The sequence below is a fragment of the Acartia tonsa genome, chromosome 4 (assembly GCF_053477335.1).
Source record: "Acartia tonsa isolate MP-2025a chromosome 4, ASM5347733v1, whole genome shotgun sequence".
NCBI classification, from domain to species: domain Eukaryota; kingdom Metazoa; phylum Arthropoda; class Copepoda; order Calanoida; family Acartiidae; genus Acartia; species Acartia tonsa.
The window spans coordinates 46,524,165-46,546,544 of NC_137263.1; the positions used below are offsets into that span (position 1 = coordinate 46,524,165).

A 22,380-nucleotide genomic window follows, 5' to 3' on the forward strand; every position below is an offset into this window, starting at 1 on the left:
GTTACGGACGGACTGACTGACGGACGGGCGGACAAAGTGAATTATAGAGTAGCTTCGCTACTAAAAAATCTAACTAATTTCATGTTTTTTGTTCTATTATTTATAGAAAGTCGTCTAAATTAAATACAATGCGATACATGATTTTTGGCTAAGAACCGGTTCTAACCCTGCCGATATCTAACGGTTTCAAAGTCATACTGGAATGAAATATTTTAGCTTATTACATATGACACATAACGTTAGCGAAAACTTTTTGACAGGGAACATTTCCGCCAAATCTTATTATTTGCTGTGTAACTTATAAGAGTTAGCGTCCTTGTTATAAATACTAAATGAAAAGAAACCAAAAATATAAATAAATAAAAATCTATTTTGTTTTAATTAATTATAAAAAAATAAACAATAAATTAACATGAAATTTACAATAAAACAATTATTTTGCTTTTAGTATTTTTAAAAATATTATACATAACAATAAATAAACTATGCATTATCTGAAACTAAAAAAAATCATTATATTATCGTTTTATTTTCAGATAAACAAAAAAATTCTTTACAAAACAATTAAGTAATACAAAATTTAACAGATTTAAAAAAAAACTCCAGATTACGAGATCTATGTAAGATTCTTCAATTATAATAAATAACAAAAACCCAGTAGTATCCTTTTTTCCAGTATGGCTTCGAAACCGATTAATATCCGCTGGATTAGAACTGATTTTCAGCCATATTTAAAAATCATGTATAGCATCGTATTACAGACAATTTTTCACTAATATCAAAATATAAATCATAAAATTATTACCAGTTTTGTTATCCCGGGCCTTCGGTCGCTCGGGGCTATCAAATCTGGTTTTAATCTTATATTGTTTTAATATCCGCGGAAAGCTATCTATATTACGATGCGATAAATAACTTACCAAACTACTTGTAAAATAAAGGATTGGCCAAAATAAAACTATGTTATTTCTTTCTTTTATTATAGATTTTTACATTATCTTTAATACAAAACAATAAAAAGACTATAATAGTAATCTTTTTCTAAATTTCGATCTTAGTAAAGCATTTACTATTGATTTTAAGTATAATATTTGCGCAATTATTTTATCATTTTTTATCTTATTTTAAAGATTATTTCAAGTCTAAAAAAATTAAATATTAGAATAGAAAACTAAATTTCTTATTTAGAGCAAAATAATTTTAGCTTGATCTAAACTGATGAGGTCCGCCTACAGTTTTCACAACCTAAAATTTAAATAAAATTAATAACAAGGAATCAAGGTATTAAAGAAAATAGAGATACTACATTAGAGATATAATGTCCAAATCAGCCAATAGGAGAATACTGACGGAACATTCAAGACATCTCATTGATTGAAACCATTTACAGATCTTATTACATAAGGGCATATTTTTTTTTTTTTCGATCGCATTATTATAAGCTATAAGTAACGAAAAATGTGGTCAGCGAGATGGATTATCATATCTAGTGGAAAGGAACAAAAAGGACAATAAAAAGCTCACAAATTAACAAATCATATGGATAAGAGGTGTTTCACAGAGATCTAAAGGAATTGATTGATGTACATTGTACATACCAAATGTTAATAACAAATATGAAAATTACACCTTCTGTAGAATTCAATTGGTGGTTGAAACGTTTGGATTCTAAACTATTGTATAATAATATGGAGAAAAACAAAAAAATACCTTGTCATCCTCTCCAAGACTTAGACTGACCGCTGTCCTGTCGCTGAGCTCCCTAGCCGTCTCGCTATCGATCCGTAGACGCTTGTGCGTGGGGGACACTGGACGGGGTCGGTGGGTGTCCACGGCTTCAATGGGCAGACGAATATACTCAATCTAAAATATCAACAAATTTTTGTTACTTTAAATTAAAAGTGACCTTAAAGTTACTTGTTCAATTATGGATTCTAAAATGAAATCCTATTATATAAAGTAGAAGGTATTTTTTGTCTGGAGGAAAAGAACTTGGATATTAGTGGTCTGAGGTGGTTTTAGGCTATTTTCATGCCAACCCTGCTGGAGCGGAACTAGTAAAAATAAAATGAGCTAACCTCACAACCATAAGCCACAGGAGTGAGCTTGATGAGGGTGTGTAGCGGGACTGAGATGTAGGGTAGCTCTGCAAGGGGTTTCTCCAGGAAGTATGCCAGGATGCAGCGCAGCACCGCCTGGTGGGCTATCAACACAACATTCCCTTGCCTAAACAAGAATAGTTATTTCGTATTATAGACAGATTTCCGCGGATATCAAAATATAAAATTATAAGCATTTTTGTTAGCCACGAGGATCCTGAGGCCCAGGCTAACAAAACTGGTTTTAATTTTATGATTTTATTTTAATATTTGTGGAAAATTGTCTGTTATACGGTGCAGTATGACTTAGAACCGGTTCTAATCCAGCGTATAATAATCGGTTTCGAAGCCATACTAGAAAAAGGTTTCATTTTCTTTGGCCCACGTGATTTCATCCCTACAGCACTCAAAGTTCTTGCATCGTACGAACCTAACCATGTAATAAAGATAACCTAAGCTATCAAAATGGTTTGTATATTTTTTAAAAACACGATAAGCTTTAAAGAAAACTTATGCTTATTGAAATAAAAACAAGATTACTGCTCTTTTGTATACAGACAAACAAACCAATGCAACAATTGTAAATTATTTTCAGAAACAAAAATAAAAATTTGTCAAATTAAAAAAATGTGACAAAGATACACACATAAGAACTTTTGCTTCAAAATCTTTTAATTCAATTTTATATTGGTTGGTCCAAGGTAGGTTTTAGGCTAATTGGGAGTGGATGGGGTTATAATATCCCCCACAAAAAATTCTCTTAACAAAAAAAATGAATAGGGGAGAGTTCAGTGGAAATATCAAATCAAGAAAATCCAACACTTATATGCATTTGCCGAGGGGAAATATATCACAAGGGGGATAAACTTTCGTTTGCCCTTTAATAGCAAGATGAAGAAATGGGTTGTCTAGGGAAAGTTAAAGTTTGAAAGCTTCTCACGGTCGTCTTTACTTTACTGTATTAAATAGTTTGGTATTAATTGCAACTTACGGACTTGCAACGCTACTTTATGAATTGAGATTGTTTAAATTACATTTGTGTTTTTAAGACCTAATTCAAGTATTTGATCATATGAATATAATATTTTATTTAACCTTTAAAATTAACTATAGAAGCATATCTTTTTGAAAGTATATTTCTAAAACCTTCAATAATCAATATATGGCAGTGATTGTTATACACGCCTTTAATCAGTGCGTGCGGTAGAGAGGAGGAGGTGTCAGCAAGCATCCCCCTTAAATTGAACTTGGTTTTTTCATCCTAGCGATGATTTAACACCACCCCGAGGAATAGCTGTCTATTTTGTTTTATGCACGTTATGCACGAACTGACAGACTTGCAATACAGAATAGATACTGATAGCTGCATTTCACATCAATATATAATAAAAATCATAATAGTATTTTTTCGCATCGTATTATAAACAGCTTTCTGCGGATATAAGAATGTAAAATTATAAGATTAAAACCAATTTTTAAGCCTCGAGGTGCCGAAGGATAAGAATCGGTTTCGAATAAATACGAGAAAAAAATAACTAATATCTAATCTAAAAGTATAAATGAATTAAAACAATAAGATCGCAAATTAATATTTATTTATTTCAATATAGCTCTTTATTAAAAATATATACAAATGATTATCTATATTTTTTTGTACTGGACTAGAAAACATTATCACAACAAGCGCATTTAAATTTCTTTGTATTACAAACTTTTTTATTTTAAGGTACACATTTTCCATTGATGCTTTATTTAATTCACAGTTTATTTATATTCCTGGATATCTTTTTAATACGCCATTTCAGTACCCCAGGGTCTATACGGCTTGCCGTTAACAGTCACCGTCGTTTGGTAAGCGGACAAGCCGCCTCCGTGCCCGCCAACACCTGAACCTGGATGGTGCAGTGACAGCGGGGCGGATGGAAAGGTAGAATATGCCGAATAGGCGGCCGCAGCCGCCGTATTGGTTGTGTACATCGGGGGAGTTGGCGGCGTGTATGTGCTATGGCTGCTACCAACACACACATTTCCGCGGGAGTAGGGTGTTTGGCCGGAGTCTTGTGAATAAGAAGATTCCATGTTGTTGGTTATCTTGTGGGGTGACACGGAGTGGGAGGCAGGTGGGGCCTGCACGTGATATTGATGGTGATAGCCAGACGGCTGCCAACTGCCAGCCATTGCGGCTGGACTAACAAGACTAGTGCCGCCACTTCCGCGTGAAATAAATGAATGAAGATGAGACATGAGTCGTAATCTTAGGGGATCTTGTAGATCCATACCTTCAACAGTGACTAGATATCTTGACAACTCTGCAATACAGTCACGGAATCCAAGATTCTGATAATCCATAGCCACACGGGGATCTAGGTAGTCGGATCGGGAGTGTTGTGTGCTCTTCAGGTAATCAACAGTCATCTGCAATATTTCAGCCTTCTCCAGCTTTGTTGATGTACTTTTTTCGACAGCGCTTGGCACCAACCGTTTCAGCTCCCCGAGACTGTCATTAATCCGGTCACGACGTCGCTTCTCTATAAGTCCTCGCCTACGCTTGCGTGTGGATCCTCCTTCAGGAGTGGGTGAACATCCATCCAAGCTCTGGAGGCCACAATTATCCTCGTAATCAGAGTAGGCGTCGTCACATTCACTGGACTTCCGTTTCAGTGCCATCTTGTAAAATGAACTGGGGTTTATGTAGACAGCAGTCACTATGTTAATTGTTTATCAAAGTTTTATTTGAACAGGTTCGCACGTGTGTGTGTACGTATGGCCAAGGTCTCTAGGTCAAGGCAGCTATAATAAGAACACGTGCTGGTTTATCCCCCCAGGGGCTTAAGGCAACAAGGTGCACACGTGTGTGGTGTGTGTCCTGCAGGTCTGATACTGACAGTTATGAGGTGAATACTTGTTATTATAATTGTTATCAGCCAGCCAACCCTGGGCTGTTGCTCACACTTCTGTATCTTGTGTAAGACTACCAATACAATTTGTGGCACGCTCCCAACGGAGATTGGCGCGTGCGACAAACATCCCCCTCACCCCCCGGCCCTTAATTTCATTACCATTTTATCTTATTTCCCCTTTTACTTCTATTTTACTATACACCCCCTCCAACCATGCAGCGATAATTCCCCTTGAATCTGTTAAAATGTTAAATATTCCCCCCCCCCCTGCAAACCATCACATAAATATCTATCCATTTCTTATATGTAATGTTTTGCTAAAGTCATAATGTGTATATCGTGGGAATATTCCCTACAAATAAAAGAATTTGTAATGTGCCGAAATTCTTTTTAATATTCAAAAAAAACCTATGAACCTATAAATTTCTTTTAATTTCAAGGCAGAGAGACAAACAAACCTCACTTTACTTAACTTAATAACAATTATAATTGTTAACACCAATTTCGTACTTTCATTTAGACAGGTTTACTTATAACTTTTGAAACCACCGTTTTTAAAGCAGAATAATAAATTGATTTTAAAAATGGCGAATCCTAGGACTATTAGGAACAAAATTATAGGTGTAACGCCGTCTCAAACTGCAATAGCGTCCATAATAGGAATTCTATTTTTAAAGCAATTTTCCGACAGATTTCTTTATATAATATGTATTTGATTAATATATTATTTATTACTTGGATCTTACACCAGATTGGCATGTACTTTAATCGTAGCTGGCTAAAATAACGATACCACCCCCCTTTACCACTTCCCTCCTACTGAACGAACAAACTGACCTATAAATAAAGTCCATGTTAGCAACCCAAATTGACGGAAATTTTCCCCTCGTCTTAATATCAACTTATTTACTAAGTATATTTGCGATAACTTTTATTTAATGAAATCTTCCAATTTTTAACATGTACAAAACAGCCTGCTTAATTGCTTCAAGATCCATGTCAGATCTATATAGGAAATAAATGTCTATAAACGAGCTCAAGTTTTCCAAGGAATAATTGTTTAAAACTCATAGTGCTCCAATAATCCATAATAAACTCTCATTGCCCAGAACGATAAGACCCATTATTTTACTTTATTAAAAATAAATTCCTTTTTTTAATTTCATGTTGCTATTTACCTTATATCAATGTATTTAATTTCTAATCATAAAAAAGAAAATTTAGATTATTAATATAATAAATTTAAGAAAACTCTATTTTAAAAGAATTCGATTGTGGCGACACTTTGTGTGTTCAAATATTAAACTAAAATTGTAATCATCATCATTAACCCTTTGGTGATGGTAATGTAAAGAAAAAAATATAATTTTAAAAATCTTTTTAAAATCATTTAGATTATTTAATATTTACTTTCTTTTAGATAGTAATGCCGGGTGAGGAAAATAGATTTATTGAGAAAACTAGAAAACTAGCCAATAGGGAGATAATTATATCGAGCCAACTCTAGTATTCTATATCCATAATTTGATCTAACCCTAATCCCCAAAGTTCCAATTATAAACTGTGTTTATATAATACATATATATACTTATTATAATAAAATTATACAAATTATCATTAATTTATCCTTTATATAATTTCAAAAGATTTGTTTGTCTTCTTTTAATGATATTTTATACTTAAACTTGAATAGCTTTTTTGAATGTTCTAAAAATTACCAATTTTCAGTGTATGTATAACGCATAAAAAATCAACGTAAAAATACGTTTACTTTTCTTTTTAGGGGAATCTTATTCCTCAACTTCAACAAATGGGGGAAAATGTCATTGAAGATTCGCCTGGGGAGGGGGAAAGGGGGAGGGGGGTGGAATATCGATCCTGTAAAAATCAATAATATAATTGTTCCCACGCTTATATCGTGAGAGAACATTTTTAATGTTGATTACTATTATTCAAGACATTTACCGAGATGTATCCATATATAAAAGTAACAGGATATCTATCTGTGTGTCTGTCTGTTTGTGTGTCCCGAAGGATCTTGCTAACCACTTGACCAATATGGTCCTCTTTTACAATGTAGCTTCTAGTAGATACTGGGAAGGTTTATAAAAATATTTGGAGGAGGGTTCCACCATCCTCCCAAGAGAAATCCACCTTTGAAAAAAATAAATCTCCACATCTCACAAAATTTTTACCTTTTCTTTTTAAAACTAAAATTAGAAATGGGGGGGGGGTGACTCCCAACTCCCAAAAGACCCTAGAGGCAAGATCAATAATAATGCTTTTCTATTAGACACTGCTTAAAATTTTTTTTATTACTAGTGTTGACTACGCCCCTAGCCTCTAGCATTTAGAAGGGGCTTTGTATTCCAACTGGTATGTAGATTAGATTTATTATTCTTGGGTGTACATACATAGAAAAAAAAAATAATAAATGAATTAAATGAATATTATATACATTTATATATACAGTCAAATTTTATTGATATGGTTAATTTTTAAAAAAAAATTTCTTCCCAAATGGCAGTTTCCTAAAAACTAGGAAGTATGCAGTAATAATGTGTATTCACACATTGTTTTCATACAGGCCATATAAATAAGACAAAAACAAGGATGACAACATCCATAAGTAGCGAAGCACAAAAAATCGTGGATGAAAATACATAAAAGTAGATTTAAAGTGTACTTATTAAAATCAAGAATAGATTTATAGGAGAAAATAAACACAAAACCTTGTTTTATTTTTAATGATGACGACGGTCAAAGTAGATTACATAAAAGATTCTCATAACAATGAGAAAAAATATTTTGATACTGATATCCCAAAAAAGTTCGAAAATTGGACCAAAAACACCAAATATATGGGGAAATATGTAAAACATAAAAAAATAGCCAAAAACCGGATAAAAGGCAGTCTGACCGCCATGGTTGTTTTCTTTAAATGAGGGGAAATTTAATTTTGATATCTATAACTGAAAAAATTTTGAAAATCGGACCATAAACACTGAAGATATGGAGAATAATGTGAAAAATATAAAAATAGCCTAAAACCTGCAAAAAGGCAGTCTGGCCGTCAGGGTTGTTTTCTTTAAATGACGGGAAATTTAATTCTTATATCTATAACTGAAAAAATTTTGAAAATTGGACCATAAACACTGAAGATATGGTGAAAATGTGAAAAATACAAAAATAGCCTAAAACCTGCAAAATGGCAGTGTGGCCGTCATGGATGTTTTCTGTAAACGGCAGGAAATTTAATTTTGATATCAATAACTGAAAAAATTTTGAAAATCGGACCATAAACACTGAAGATATGGAGAAAAATGTGAATAATACAAAAAAAGACTAAAACCTGCTAAAAAGCGGTCCGACCGCCCTTGATGTTTTATAGTTAATTGTGCTCCTTAATAATGGAAATGTTGTCAAAAAATTTCAGCTGTCTATCTTTAATAGGAGCCGAGAAAATCACGTTTCCCCTATTCTGTCTTACACGGACAGACGGACGGACAGACGGACGGACGGACATTTCGAATTATAGAGTAGCTTCGCTACTAAAAATAGAAAAAAGATAATAAGCAATAAATAAAATCATATTGGAGAGGAAAGAATGATAATAGGAAGGATTGATTAGGGCATACAAGTCTCACACCATTATTGCAATAATAGAATTTTAAAAAACAAGGATGACAACATCCATAAAAGCGAAGCTCTGAAACGGTAGGACAAACGGACATTAACACTTGTATAATGTCAGAACTGAATAATCAGAATGCTAATGTATAAGAGTCAAAGCAAAATTTAAGTAAATTTGTTGAAAAACTGCTTGATACAAGATAATGATTATGGACATACTTACATTTTTAGGACTTGATTATAGAGTTGCTTCGCTTATAATATTGTACTTTGTTGTCCCAGGAATCAGTATACCAAAAATCAGACTAATCGGATAATTAGGTCACATACAAATTTGTTGTTAAAAATGTAAAAAAAATCAACATGTTTAAAATGGACGTACGGACATTCTGGTAATGATTATAGAGTTGCTACGCTTTCTAACTCGTACCTAACTATTACAGGAATCACTATGCAAAATTTGAAATCGATAGGACAATTCTAACATGCCTAAATTAACGAAAAAAGCTAATTAAAAAAGTAAAAAAATCAACATGTTTAAAATGTACGTACGGACATTTTGGTAATGATTATAGAGTTGCTACGCTTTCTAAATCGTACCTAACTTCTAAAGGTATCACCATGCAAAATTTGAAATCGATAGGACAATTCTAAAATGTCTAAATTAACGAAAAAAGCTTCGCTTTTAAAAATTTCAACAAATAGATTTTGATTGATTTATCAGATTTCAAACAATATTGAAACAATAATTAACGTAAGTGAAGAAAAATAGCATAAAACCATTCCAAGACCTATGTGAAGCTTCCTTTAAAAAAAACCTTACAACTTTATTTCATTTTATAACAACATGCATTATATAAAGACAAAACCCTCTGCACGCCACTGATTAGTCAAGTTAGTCAAGTATTTCATGAGACAAACAAAAGGATAGATTTTCTGACTTTTTATATTTTAAATTATATCAAAAATAAAATTATTATTAATAATTAATAAAGAATATTTATACCTAAGCATTTTTATATGTAAACTAATGTTACAAAATACCACAAAATAGACAAATAAAATATTATAAATGTATAAAAAAAAAACAAGGATGAAAACATCTAAATAAGCGAAGTCCTTAAATAAGACCATAGGACCAACGAACTTAATTGCTTAGATACAGGATACTGTTCATGGACATACTTACATTTTGGGACTTGATTATACATAAGTATATTGTTAAAAACTTGCCGTGAAAAAGTTAAAAATCAGCATGTTTTGAATGGACGTACTGACTTTCTTTTAACGATTATAGAATTGCTATCGATAGGACAATTTTACCATACATAAGTTAACGATAAAAGCTATATGTTACACACGGACGTACGGACTTTCGGATGGACAGACGGACGTACGGATGGACTCGAAAATTTCGCTTTTAGAACATCTGCCAAAAATATAAAAAAAACCTCAGATTCATTAAAAGTCTCTAAAAATAACTGGTCACAAATGTTGTATAATATTTTATGTAGATGAAGAGCATGTATAGAATTTCTTATTCTAAAAAAACCTCTAAGAATAGAGCCCTGATTAGGAGTATATAGTTGGGAAAAGGTTAATATTGATTTTCTCACGCAAAGTGTTCTAGATTTCTTTTTATATATTCCACTTTTTATAGTCCCACCCCTTCTGTTTATATTTCAAAATTATAGTCAAGTCCCCTTGAATAGTGCGGGACTTTGCGTCAAGTTATGTTTGGTTGTGCAGTTAATATCACTGAGGGAGGGGACATTGAGCTGTTTATTACTCTGGTTCCCAAACTTTTATATTAACGTTTTCTTATTCGTTGGCTTAACAACTTAAGGGACTAAAGGGAATTTTGATTAGTTGATTCATTAAGTTGAGTGTTCAATCGTTTCAACCACTAATTTTAATCTTCTGAAGGGGCAATTTTGTGTATCATCATAGGGGATGTACATCAATTTATCGGCCATTGTCTTATCCCTTTGGATCACTGATTTGTAGATCTTTTCTTTATAAATATATCATATATAAATTAAAAAGCAAAACAAATTTAAAATTATTCTCCTTTTAAAAAAGCCTTCTAGGAAAGTATATTTATTTATAGCCAACCCAAATTCCCCATTAATAAATTGAAGTTAAATCAATGAAAACATAATGAAGTCTTTTATTCAATATGTTTTTAAAAAGAGTTACATATTTAGAAATGGGGAATGTGGCGTAGTTTCCAGGGATCTGAAGGGATAAGACAATGGCCGATAAATTGATGTACATTCCTAATGATGATACACAAGATTACCCCTTCTGTAGATTAAAATTAGTGGTTGAAACGTTTAACCACTCAACTAATTTAACCAACCAATCAAAATTCACCAAAGTCCCCAAAGTTGTTAATCAAGCGAATAATAAAACGTTAATATAAAAATTTGGGGACTAGTGTAATTAATAACAACCCATTGTCCCCTCTCTCTTTGCGTAGTTTCATAAATTGTATATAAATATGACACAATTTTTCAATGCGAAGCTTTTGTTTAATCAGGGCCGGTCTTTACGTCCATTACTAATAGCTCTTGTCGTTAATTCAGGCATGTTAGAATTGTCCTATCGGTTTCAAACTTAGCATGAGTGTTCTAGTAACAATTAAGTCAAATTGAAAAGCGTAGCAACTCTATAATCAATGCCAGAGCGTCCGTATGTCTCTATTGGACATGATGATCTCTAGATTTTCGAACAAGTTTTCATATGATATCATTTCACTTGATTTCACTAAAATGTCCTATGTAGTGATTTATTGACAATGCCTTCAGAAAATTACAATATTGCCTACCTTTCTAGTTCCATGATAACAGGTTCAAGTCTCGCAACCAAATCTTCATAGGACTCACCTCCAGGATACCTAGTGTAATTAATATTTTCTCAATTTTGTGTGCAAATGCATCTAGAGGGGGATTTTTATACTGAGCTCGCCCCCCCCCCCCCCACCCTTAAAAAATTCAAGGTACCCGGGCCCTTTGGTTAAGGGAGGGTTGGTTGGTTGATGCGTTAATGCGGGGGGGACATTTCGCACGCCACTGAAAAGCATTCCTTTAGTTTATCAAATGCTCCCAATTTAAAAAAAATATGATATTTGTTTCAAATAACCTAAACTTTTCGGGAAAGATTTATTTGTATTGGAAGAGGCAACATATTAAACAACAGAAAGATTACCCCTTAGATATATAAGACAGTATTGGAAATGTGCAAATAAAGGGAACAGATAGACCAACAAACAAACATTTAACAAATATATAGATCGGTCAATACCTGTATGTCAATTTATTCAAATCTCTGGCTGCAAATTCTTCAGGATATTTCTGAGCTATTTCGTCATATGTTAGATCCTCACAAACACCTAAAATTAACAAAAATTGAAGATTAAAATTACTTTTTCTTAAGACTAATTACTATTACTTATAGTAGCCATTTTGCATATTAGAGAAAAAGAATGTACAGTTAATACAACATACAGACTAAGAGAACTTGTTAAAAACACACTTAAAAATAGAGGGGGGAGGGGGGAATTTGTAGCGTCTCGTAACACGATATAAAAGCAATTTTATTTTGGTTGCTACTTCCTTAGTTTTAGAGATAATTGGGTAAAATCTTTTTAGTTGAGTCAATTATTACCCAAAGTGTTAGTATCTTTCATAAAAAAACTGAGAGGAATTGGAAGGACAAACATTACATGAAACAAAAAGATATAATATCAATTTGGATTTTGTGACCTTAGCAAAACGTTTAATTATAGAAAATATCGATAATAGAAACTCTAATTATATTATTTTCAAAATACTTATTTAAAAACTTGTTTATTTTCTTTTCACAATATGTTTCTGCGTCAAAACCTAGTGGATAAAAATAATTTAAATATTTTGATTATAACTACCTGCATCAATTTCATTCAGTGCCTTCCATCTTTCCTAAATATATCATTTATTTAGCAAAACAAAAATAAAAATAACAAAAACAAACATATTAATGAAAGGGACAGCAATAATAAAAACAAAACTGTAAGCCAGGATGAACATTATAAGATAATCTAAAATTTTTAATTAAGCTGAAATATTCTATCATTCGTTGAAATAAAGACTTTTCCACAAATAATCTAAATCTTCAGGAGGAGTAAATCGGGCAAATCAAACTCCATTGTCTTATCCCTTAAGGTCCCTGTTTATAATATAAATAAAACCTGGGGAGCATTAATATCCGCAGCTGTTTGTATGGTTCTCTTTAACCATGATGTCCACACTCTCATTCCTATAAAAATTATAATGTAAAGCTTGAAGTAGTTTTAATTTTCTTAAAGAGGTCTATGGATGAACGAGAGCAAGTTTTTTAAGCACCTTCCAGCAGTAATTTTGAGTATTTTTTGGTGAATATACAAGTTTCTGTTTAAAATAGTTATATCAACTAAAGAAGTAAGTTTCAACATGGTTTTATATAAAAAAATTTAAATGTTAAGCGGTTAGGTATAGAAAAAATCTCATCAAATGTTTTTGTTGAGTTCAAATTGCTAAATAAAATAACACGGCAAAACATCATCAAATACTGTAAAATTTACATACATACAAATCTCAAATTTCATTTAAACAGGCAAATATACATCCTACCACTTTGGCAGATAGGCTTCTTAATACTGCATTGTAAACGATTGTAAACTATATTTTAGTATTTTTAAAAGCGAAGCTTTTCTATAATAAGGGTCGGTCCGTCCGTACGTCCGTCCGAGATTGTTAGAATTGATAGAATTGATAGAATTTCAAACTTTGCATGGTGATTCCTCTAGTAGTTAGGTACTATTTAGAAAGCGTAGCAACTCTAAAATCACCAGAATGTCCGTACGTCCATTTTAATCATGTTGATTTTTCTACTTTTTTAACAACAAATTTTTATGTGATCTAATTATCCGTTTGATCTGATTTTTGGTATATTGATTCCTGGGACAACAAAGAACAATATTTTAAGCGAAGCAACTCTATAATCAAGTCCTAAAGATGTAAGTATGTCCAAAAACTTTATCCTGTATCAAGCAGTTTTTCGACAAATTTGCTTCGACTCTTATACATTTATATTCTGATTATTCAGTTCAGACACTATACAAGTGTTAATGTCCGTTTGTCCTACCGATTCAGTGCTTCGCTTTTATGGATGTTGTCATCCTTGTTTTTTAAAGAAGGCATAAATATCTCTGGAATTCATTATTTTTTTTAAAAGTCATAGAATTCAAATGTTTATAAATTTTAAAACAAAATTACATGAAGGTATAGTCAACAAGCGAATACATCTAAAATAACATTTTGGAGACAGAAAAAAAATTTCGTCTTTGCTACGAAGCGTTGCCCCCAAAAATCATGAAAAAATCTGCTGAAATTAGCAAATATTTTTTACGAATAAACCTAGTTGCTGTTACAGCTGACTAAATTCGCCTATACTTATTACACTAGTTAATACGTAATTATAAACAAGAAATACCTGGGATATCCTGTTTATTGATGAACTCTGCGAGTGCTGTGGCATACATCTGTCCTCTGGGAGACAGCTCTGTGTCTCCGCCAATCCTGCCAGACAGGTTGTGCACAGATTCTCCGTGTCTGGTCAGGTAGATGGTCCGGGGCAGGATGTGGATATTCATCAGCCTGAACATCAACAACTTTACTCTCATGAACAGTGATAATAATTAATAGTGAAAAAATACTTTTTTGTGAGTCTTGCTGTATGTATAAACAAGGATGACAACAACCATGCTAAATGACCACAATATTAGAAAAAAATTCAAAATTATTTATGTAAATGCTTACATTAAGGATTCTATTTAAGGACATATTTACACTTTTATGACTTGATTATAGAGATGCTTCGCTTATAACATTGTACTTTGTTGTCTCATAAATCATTTATCAAAAAACCATATGCACATTATAGAAGCCAAATATTAGCCTGTATAAAATTGACACAGACTTTCAAGTAATGATTATAGAGTTGCTTCTCTTTCTAACTGTTACAGGAATCATCATTCAAAGTTTAAAATAAATAGGGCAATTTTAACATGCCTAAATTAACGGTAAGACCTATCCGTTACGGAAACACGGTCATAAAGACCCACTATATTATAAAAAAGCTTCGCTTTTAAAGGTGTAATTGCTTACAAATCAAACACAAAAATTCTGTACAAGATATAAGTGGAGAAGTCTAACTTTGAACTAAAAAATACATAGACAAAAAGGAGAGAAAGCAAAACAAAGTATTTGATCGAGAAACAAACAAAAAAGTTACGACATTTTTACGTGATTTTCGTCATAAGGTCTACTTAAACTATTGCAAACGTGTCTGGTACGTCATGTCATACAGCAGTAAAGCTTTTACAGTTTTGTTAAGTAAGTTAACTTGAGTAAAACTTTGGATTACACACTTGAAAGGTGATTTTAAAAGTGAAGCTTTTCTGTAATTAGGATCGGTCCGTCCGTCCGTAACGATAAGCTTTATTCGTTAATTTAAGCAAGTTAAAATTGTTGGAATCGATTTAAAAACTTTGCATTATGATTCCTGAACAGTTGGGTACGATTTAGGAAGCTTAGCAATTCTTTATGCGCTACCTAAAAGTCCGCACGTCCATTTAAAACATGTTGATTTTTAACATTTTCAACAACAGTTCTTTATGTGTTTTATTTATCCTATTCATCTGATTTTTGGAATAATGATTCCTATTACATGAAGGTATAATGTTATATTTTGCTAATTGAGACTCTACAAGTGTTAATATTCATTAGTCCTACCGTTCCAGAGCTTCGTTTTTTTTGGATGTTGTCATCCTTGTTTACAAATAATTGTAGCAACTATTGAAATAAATCGACTTAGCCCCCAGCATCTGAGAGTTAGGATTTTGTATGTCCTTTCAGACCTCGCTAACCACTTAACCAATAGAGTTCTCCCTTTAAAAGATACTTCACATAGGTCCCAGGATAATTTTTAGGCTGTTATAATTTTAAATTTAAGAATTGGAATGATTTTAGATTATTTTACTGCCGTCTCTTCCCTAAATACGAGGGGTACAACTGCAAATAAGAAGGATAATTATAGTATCATAAGAAAATTATATTTTTTACTTTTAAGATTGATTTTTATATAATTTTGAACAATATGATAAATAAAAAATCAGGATTCAAAGTTAGCTGGATATTGTATGCGTTTCCAATAAAAGCCCAAAAACGGCTGTATTGGTTTCCTCAAAGTACTCTAAGAGATTAGAAATGGCCAAAATCAATTCTAAGAGTATATGGCGGAAAGAGGGGTCAAACTAATTAAAATATATGGGCCCCAGACACAAAACTATTACCCCCCCCCCCCCAAAAAAAAAAAAGAAGATGTAAATACTTACCAGTAAACAATTCTTGACTGTAGATTACCCTCGTGCCTGTGGACAATCAACTTCTCTCCAGCATTGAATATTTTCATAAAGGAGAGGTGCGATTCATGCTCTTCCTCCATGGGGGTGTACACGTCCTTAATTTTTAGGTTTCTAAGAGCGAAGCTTATATACACTTAGGGTAGAGTCGTACGTCGACCGTAAAACTTTGCTTTGGCCGTTAATTTAAGCATGGTAGAGTTGTCATATCTATTTTAGACACCCGCTATAAAAAAAACAGCATATATCAGGGAGGGAGAGGAAATTGGGCTGTTTATTACACTAGTCCCCAAAGTTTTATGATAACTTTTTCTTATTGGTTTGATGAACAACTTTAGGGACTTTTATTTCATTTTGATTGTAAGTTGAGTGTCCAAACATTGTAATCTACAGAATGGGTAATTTTGTGTATCATCATTGAGGATGTACACCAATTTATAGACAATTGTCTTATCCCTTTAGATCCCAGAGCACAAACAGCACAGGAAAACTAAGTTACCGTGTAATGAACAATTCGTCTCCTAAAGTCTCTGACAGCTTCTTCCTTGTCCATGTTTCTATAATCTGGACTGTGAATCTACAAATTAAATGAAAAATAATTTTAGTTTCAAATGAAATATTCGAACATTTTTTCTTTATATTGACTGAGGTCATCATAACGCGTTAATTGTTTAAAATTCTTAGAATTTTGTTGTTAGATTAGTCAGCAATAAAATATAATTTAAACTAAAATATGAAATCAGTGGCGTGCACAGCAATTCACCATGCTGGTGTGAATCAATTAGGGGGTTAAGAAGAGAAGCAGGCGTTGCTACAAAAGATCTACGTACATAAGGTCTAACCCTGCAAAAGACCAGTCTATGTATATTTATTTTGTAGGAATAGGTCTTTTGTAACATTATACCTTTTGTAGGATTAGGTTTTTAGTCGAGTTGGATCTTTTCTAACATGAGAACTTTTGTAAGATTAGGTCTTTTGTAGGGTTGGATCTTTTTTAAATTAGATCTTTAGTAGCAACGCCGGAAGACAGGCCTTTAAAGATTTCAAGTTTAAGGAGGGGTGGGGGGGGGGGGGGGGTTAGATATACCACACTTTTCTGGGATCTTGCTGTGTCAAGTATCAACTGTTGGGAATATCAAAGGATGACTCCATGCAAAATTTGAGCCGGATCCAGCCAAAACCGGCCGTGAATTTTATAAAAAAAAACGTCACCCCAGGGTCACCAAATGTAAAGTCTAGGCGGCCCACCATGCTGAATGTTCATCAAGTGAAAGTCTTGTGTCATCATCTCTTATGAGAAAAAAGTTATTAATTAATCAAAATTTCAAATTGTGATTTTTTGATGGATTTCTATGATGAAATGACAGGCTGGTCAATTTTTAGGCCATTTTTTGCTGTTTTCGGCCCGCCACGCCCAAACGGTTTGGGATAATCTCACGGGACCTTTTGCCCGAGTCTGGTTATTTGTGAGGTCTAAGAAAAAAAATCCCGGATTGGATGAAGCACGACGTTGCTGCGCGGCGTCAAAAATCGCTGGTCGGCTCATTTTGCCCCCTCAAACCCTCACCTCGTGCCATTTTTCTGTGTAAAGATTATAATTATAATCTTTTGCGTAAGTCTGATTTTTTTTCCCTAGACCTCACAAATAACCAGACTTAGGTTGGGCAAAAGGTCCCGTGAGATTATCTCAAACCGTTTGGGCGTGATGGCCCAAAAACCGAAAAAAATGGCCTAAACATTGACCGGCCTATCATTTCATCAAAGAAATCCATCAAAAAATCACAATTTGAAATTTTAATTAATTAATAACTTTTTTCTCATGAGAGATAATGACACAAGACTTTCACTTGGTGAAAATTCAGCATTGTGGGCCGCCTAGACTTTACATTTGGTGACCCTGGGGTGACGGGTTCAGTGCCCCCCACACCCACGTGGGCATACTTTTGAAAATCACGTTTTTTCAGTTTTTCCCCTTAAAGGAGGGGAAGGAGTCGTTTAAGAGACTTCAAGCATCTCTTTGATGTTGAACAACTTTTTGAGGCGGACATTTCTTTATTTATGTTTCATTCGCCTCCGGCTGACCGTTTAGCCGTTATTCGCCGCCGAAGGCGTGATTTATGGCGTTTCCGAGGTTTTAATGGACATTTAGGAGAGGAAAGAGTTGTCCAATCAAGTTGATGATGAAGTACATTTTTATAGGCAATTGCATTGGCTAAATTTCATTTGAAGTAAAATTTTTTGTACCTCCAACCGGTTTTGCTCCAGCTGAATCGATTTACAGATACCCCATAAAAACCGGAAAAAACGGTTTTTTTAAAATCACGGCCTGTTTTGGCCGGATCCGGCTCAAATTTTGCATGGAGTCATCCTTTGATATTCCCAACAGTTGATACTTGACACAGCAAGATCCCAGAAAAGTGTGGTATATCTAGGGGGGGGGGGGGGGTATACCCTTCTACGCCGCCTACAGTATATGATTTTTATTCATTTAATTTTGAATATACATATTTAGAAAAATATTTTATACACAAAACCAAAAGACAAGTTAAATTTGACAAACCTTAACATCCAGAATATTGGTTTCTATAAGTTGTGGGTTATCACAGATACTTTCTGAAACATATATTTGCATTTACTACCTATAAAATTAACTATAAAATACCTAGGTATACTTTTTAATATTAGATTTTATAATAATTGAAACATTTTAGGTTATAATTTCTTTAGTTAAAACTAGCATAATAACGTTTGTTTTTCTTATGAACTAAAAAAAGATTAAAACTACCTTACGTTTTGTTAAAAAAAAGATTCAAATAAGGAAATTAAATATAAATTACTACATACACAGGGACAAGGGAATGTGATTCAGACAAACGATTTTAAGTGAAAATTTCCCCACAACCTTCTTCCCTTATTTCTCCCTCCCTTCTTACCCACTTCCCTTCTGCTACATCAAAAAAAAACAAGTTTTACGCCAATTCTACGCTAACAAAATATTTAATTTTCAGCAATTTCATTTGGAATTTATTAGCTAAATGAAAGCCCCTGCTACATACCTAAAAATAGGCATTTGAAGCCATTGTTCACAACAATTGTTTCATAAACCATTTGTCGACGTTCTCTAAAAGTAGATGGATCTATAATAGACGTTTGATTCATTTTAAACAAAGATGTCAACGGCTTAACATCAATAAAAGCCGAGCTTTTTCATTTATCGCATTACAGAAAAACGGACAGAAAAAATTAGTCATTCAGTGAAATTCCCATAAAGCATTTCATAATACAATCTTAAAGCGCCCTAATACATACATCATCTATTATGCCGAACCGACAGTTTGACAGACAAATGTTTATGCTACTAACCTAGTACTGTTTGTAGCGTCAAATATGGCCACATCTCCTTCGTTCTTGAGCCAGGTCAATGTATCTTCCATAGCAGAATTGGCCACTGCCAACCTAGAAACAACAAATATTATTGTGATTTATAATAATAGAATTTTTTATTATTAAATGTTATGGGACAATTGAAGGGTTATTTAAAGTTTTCAGTTCTCATTTCTCATAAAAATACTATCTGCTTCGCCCCTAGCCTCTCGGGAAAGGTGGGGAGGTTAGAAAAATAGCCTCAAACCAACTCAAGACATTTCCCTGAATAGTACAACCCACACGGACCAGCAATTTTCGAGATCTTTAGCTTCAAACAAAAAAGAGCCTTACTACTTTATATTATAAGATAAGTAAAGCAATCATCCAGGTATATTTAGAATTTAATGTTACCTAAGCGCCATAGCCTCTTGGTTTTCAGCACGGAAAAAATCATGGTTCCTAAATAATATTTTCGATTTAATAAAAAATATGTTAAATATCTCTTTATATAAGACAAATTTGATAGAATTTAATACAGGAGAAATGTCTCATATCCTTACTTTTAATTTTATAAAATTGTTTAAATCCCACCATAAAGTATATCAAACGAATTATATAAAATAAACATACCTATGTAAACATTAAATGTCCTACCTATACAAAGTAGTGGCTTGTCTCCTATATTCCCCAACATTGAACACCCTTGTGGTGATGCCTATCCAGTTTAGGTATCTGCACAGCTTTTTTGCTATGTATGTCTTGCCCCTGGCGGGCAGACCAACCATACAGATCACGTGGGGTATAAAGGTCGTGTGTTTGCGCTTCTCATGCTTGGGGGGTGGGGTCACCTACATAAAAATTGGGTTTATCGAAGAACTTCTTGAAGATTGAGGGGGGGAGAGGAAGGGGGATTATAATTGCTTATCATTGAACTAGAGTCAGGTAAAAGAGCAAATAAAAGATAGATATACTAATTTTAAATCATCAATTTTACAAATGTCTTCATAATTCTGTTAAAATTAGGTTTTGAAGACATCGAAATGTAGAAGTTTTGGTGAAAAAGATTTTAGTAATTGAAAAAATATAACCTACCTTACTATCAGGTTCAAAAGTATCCGATCCATCTTCACTTTCGCTATCTTAACATAAACTTTCATTACTTTAAAATGAAAAAAACTAGCGGCTGCGCCCTCAGCATCTAATGTTTTGTATTCGAAGGGATGGATAACAGCCTAGAACCATTCCAAGAACAAAGAAAAAATAGATCAATGCAAAATTAAGCTTATCAAAAATAGATTTATATTATAATTCGCGAGAAGGACAAAAAACCTTAATATCTTGTATAATATAAGATAAATTTATATTTTATATCTAATCATGTGAACGCCTATTTTAAAATCAAAGGGATAATTGCATGAAGTGCATTTCAGAAAAATGATATCAAGCATAAGTTACATATATGCCATTAAACATAAATTTTTGTATTACAATAAATAACAAACAATTAGACATCACTAAATAACATTTTGTGAAAACAAGACAGCCATATATACAGGGTGCGCCACATAAATCCTGGCTTTTTCTTATTTTTAAACAAATAAACATAAAATCGTCAATTTTAAAGATTTTATTGAATTTTAAAAACTGGGAAGCAACCTAGGTATATGACTATTAGATCCCTGTTCAAGCAGGCGAAGTTCTCCATGATAGGAGCAATGAGAGAGGTCTTTTTGGTATGGGCGCGTCTATTGGTTCATGCTTTAATGGCGCTCCAGGCCCAAAAGTCCATTGGATTAAGATCGGGGCTGCTGGGAGGCCACATCTCCTTAAGGAGTGAGTAACAGCAGGATCCAAATTAACCTATCTTTAAAGCTACCCTTAGACACGGCGGCTCTCATTTGGGCCACAATTAAGCTAGAACAACGTTTTATGCCTTTTTAAAAATGGCACGAAGATTAAGATAGGGTTATCAGCGCAATACATAGTCTAAAACGACTTTAAGGTTCCATATGGGCCCCTTAAGTCAAGAACCGAGAAGTTTTAAAGATTTTTGACGTTTTTGACATCTTAAAATCTACCACGATCCACTTTGTCGGAGTACTACAGCCAAGTCAGCTGGGATAGAGAACTCTAGTCTTTTCTAGTGTTTTCACTAGGTATCTAATAGTATCTCCAACAAGTTTCATTAGTCCATCTCACCTAAAGATGGGCTGAGGTCAGATTTAGTAGGCCCAAGTCATAAATCCACGGTAATTTATCTGCGCAATTCGAATCTGCCTTGTTGAACATATGCGCGGCCAGCTCGGCGTACACGTCCTCCATCGTCCAAAGATTTTCATGGGCAACAAGGTCATTACATCAGCTTTTTATAGTGGGGTCAAACGTCCTGATTGGTCAAGTAGTTTTGGCGCTATGGCTGTTTAAAAAAAAGTCCGGATTTATGTGGCGCACCCTGTATTATATAAGTTGCAAATATAAAAAAAATTATGACTTTCAAGTCTTGATATTTTATAAACTACATGGTAGAAAATAAAAATTCTTTCATATATATATACACTATAAATGTAGTTTAAACCATCGAACAGGAAAAAATATGCAGTTCACTAAATTCAAGTTTAAATGCATTTCGTGCATCTACGTACCCCTTTAAACATTTCTACTTAAAAATAAACAAGTTTTACCTCTTTTACTATCATTTTCCATTATATTTCTCACTAAATATAAAATCAATAAAAATTAAAACATAATCTAAATAATAAAACTTGAAGAATAATAGTAGTCAGTGTCGTATTAACGTATAACAAGAAGAATGTCAAGTGATCCAAATACGTATGATGATAATATTTGTCTGCTTGAGAGCAACACAAATACCTTTCTAAACATTGAAAGTAAACTTGTCTGCTATTATGTTTATGTTTAGTCATAGACAAATAAAAAT

The 22,380-nt window shown here is 33.2% G+C and overlaps 2 protein-coding genes across 2 annotated transcripts; both read right to left on the reverse strand.

Moving 5' to 3' along the window:
• Positions 1 to 350: 350 nt before the first annotated feature.
• On the reverse strand, positions 351 to 22,327 carry LOC145317446 (6-phosphofructo-2-kinase/fructose-2,6-bisphosphatase-like). The gene is made up of 17 exons (XM_080158541.1): positions 22,124 to 22,327; positions 20,535 to 20,581; positions 20,097 to 20,290; positions 19,854 to 19,901; positions 19,440 to 19,532; positions 19,133 to 19,197; positions 18,637 to 18,689; positions 16,576 to 16,653; positions 16,050 to 16,174; positions 14,147 to 14,310; positions 12,864 to 12,931; positions 12,561 to 12,594; positions 11,939 to 12,026; positions 11,463 to 11,531; positions 2,079 to 2,226; positions 1,711 to 1,863; positions 351 to 1,245 (listed from the first exon to the last, which is right to left on the reverse strand). Exons 1-17 carry the CDS (start codon positions 22,143 to 22,145, stop codon positions 1,201 to 1,203), a joined length of 1,494 nt encoding a protein of 497 aa, XP_080014667.1. The 5' UTR covers positions 22,146 to 22,327; the 3' UTR covers positions 351 to 1,200.
• Hey (Hairy/E(spl)-related with YRPW motif) lies at positions 3,769 to 4,891 on the reverse strand. Its single transcript, XM_080158542.1, has one exon. It carries the CDS (start codon positions 4,764 to 4,766, stop codon positions 3,888 to 3,890), a length of 879 nt encoding a protein of 292 aa, XP_080014668.1. The 5' UTR covers positions 4,767 to 4,891; the 3' UTR covers positions 3,769 to 3,887.
• Positions 22,328 to 22,380: the final 53 nt, after the last annotated feature.

Bases quoted from the DNA above. Each gene is read 5' to 3' on its own strand.
- Hey (XM_080158542.1), bottom strand. From the start codon at position 4,766: ATGGCACTGAAACGGAAGTCCAGTGAATGTGACGACGCCTACTCTGAT.
- LOC145317446 (XM_080158541.1), bottom strand. From the start codon at position 22,145: ATGGAAAATGATAGTAAAAGAG. The intron at 16,654-18,636 runs GTTTGTCAAATT...TTTAATTTGTAG, and splicing joins CCAATATTCTGGATGTTAAG to ATTCACAGTCCAGATTATAG. The intron at 14,311-16,049 runs GTAAGTATTTAC...GTTGATGTTCAG, and splicing joins CAGTCAAGAATTGTTTACTG to GCTGATGAATATCCACATCC.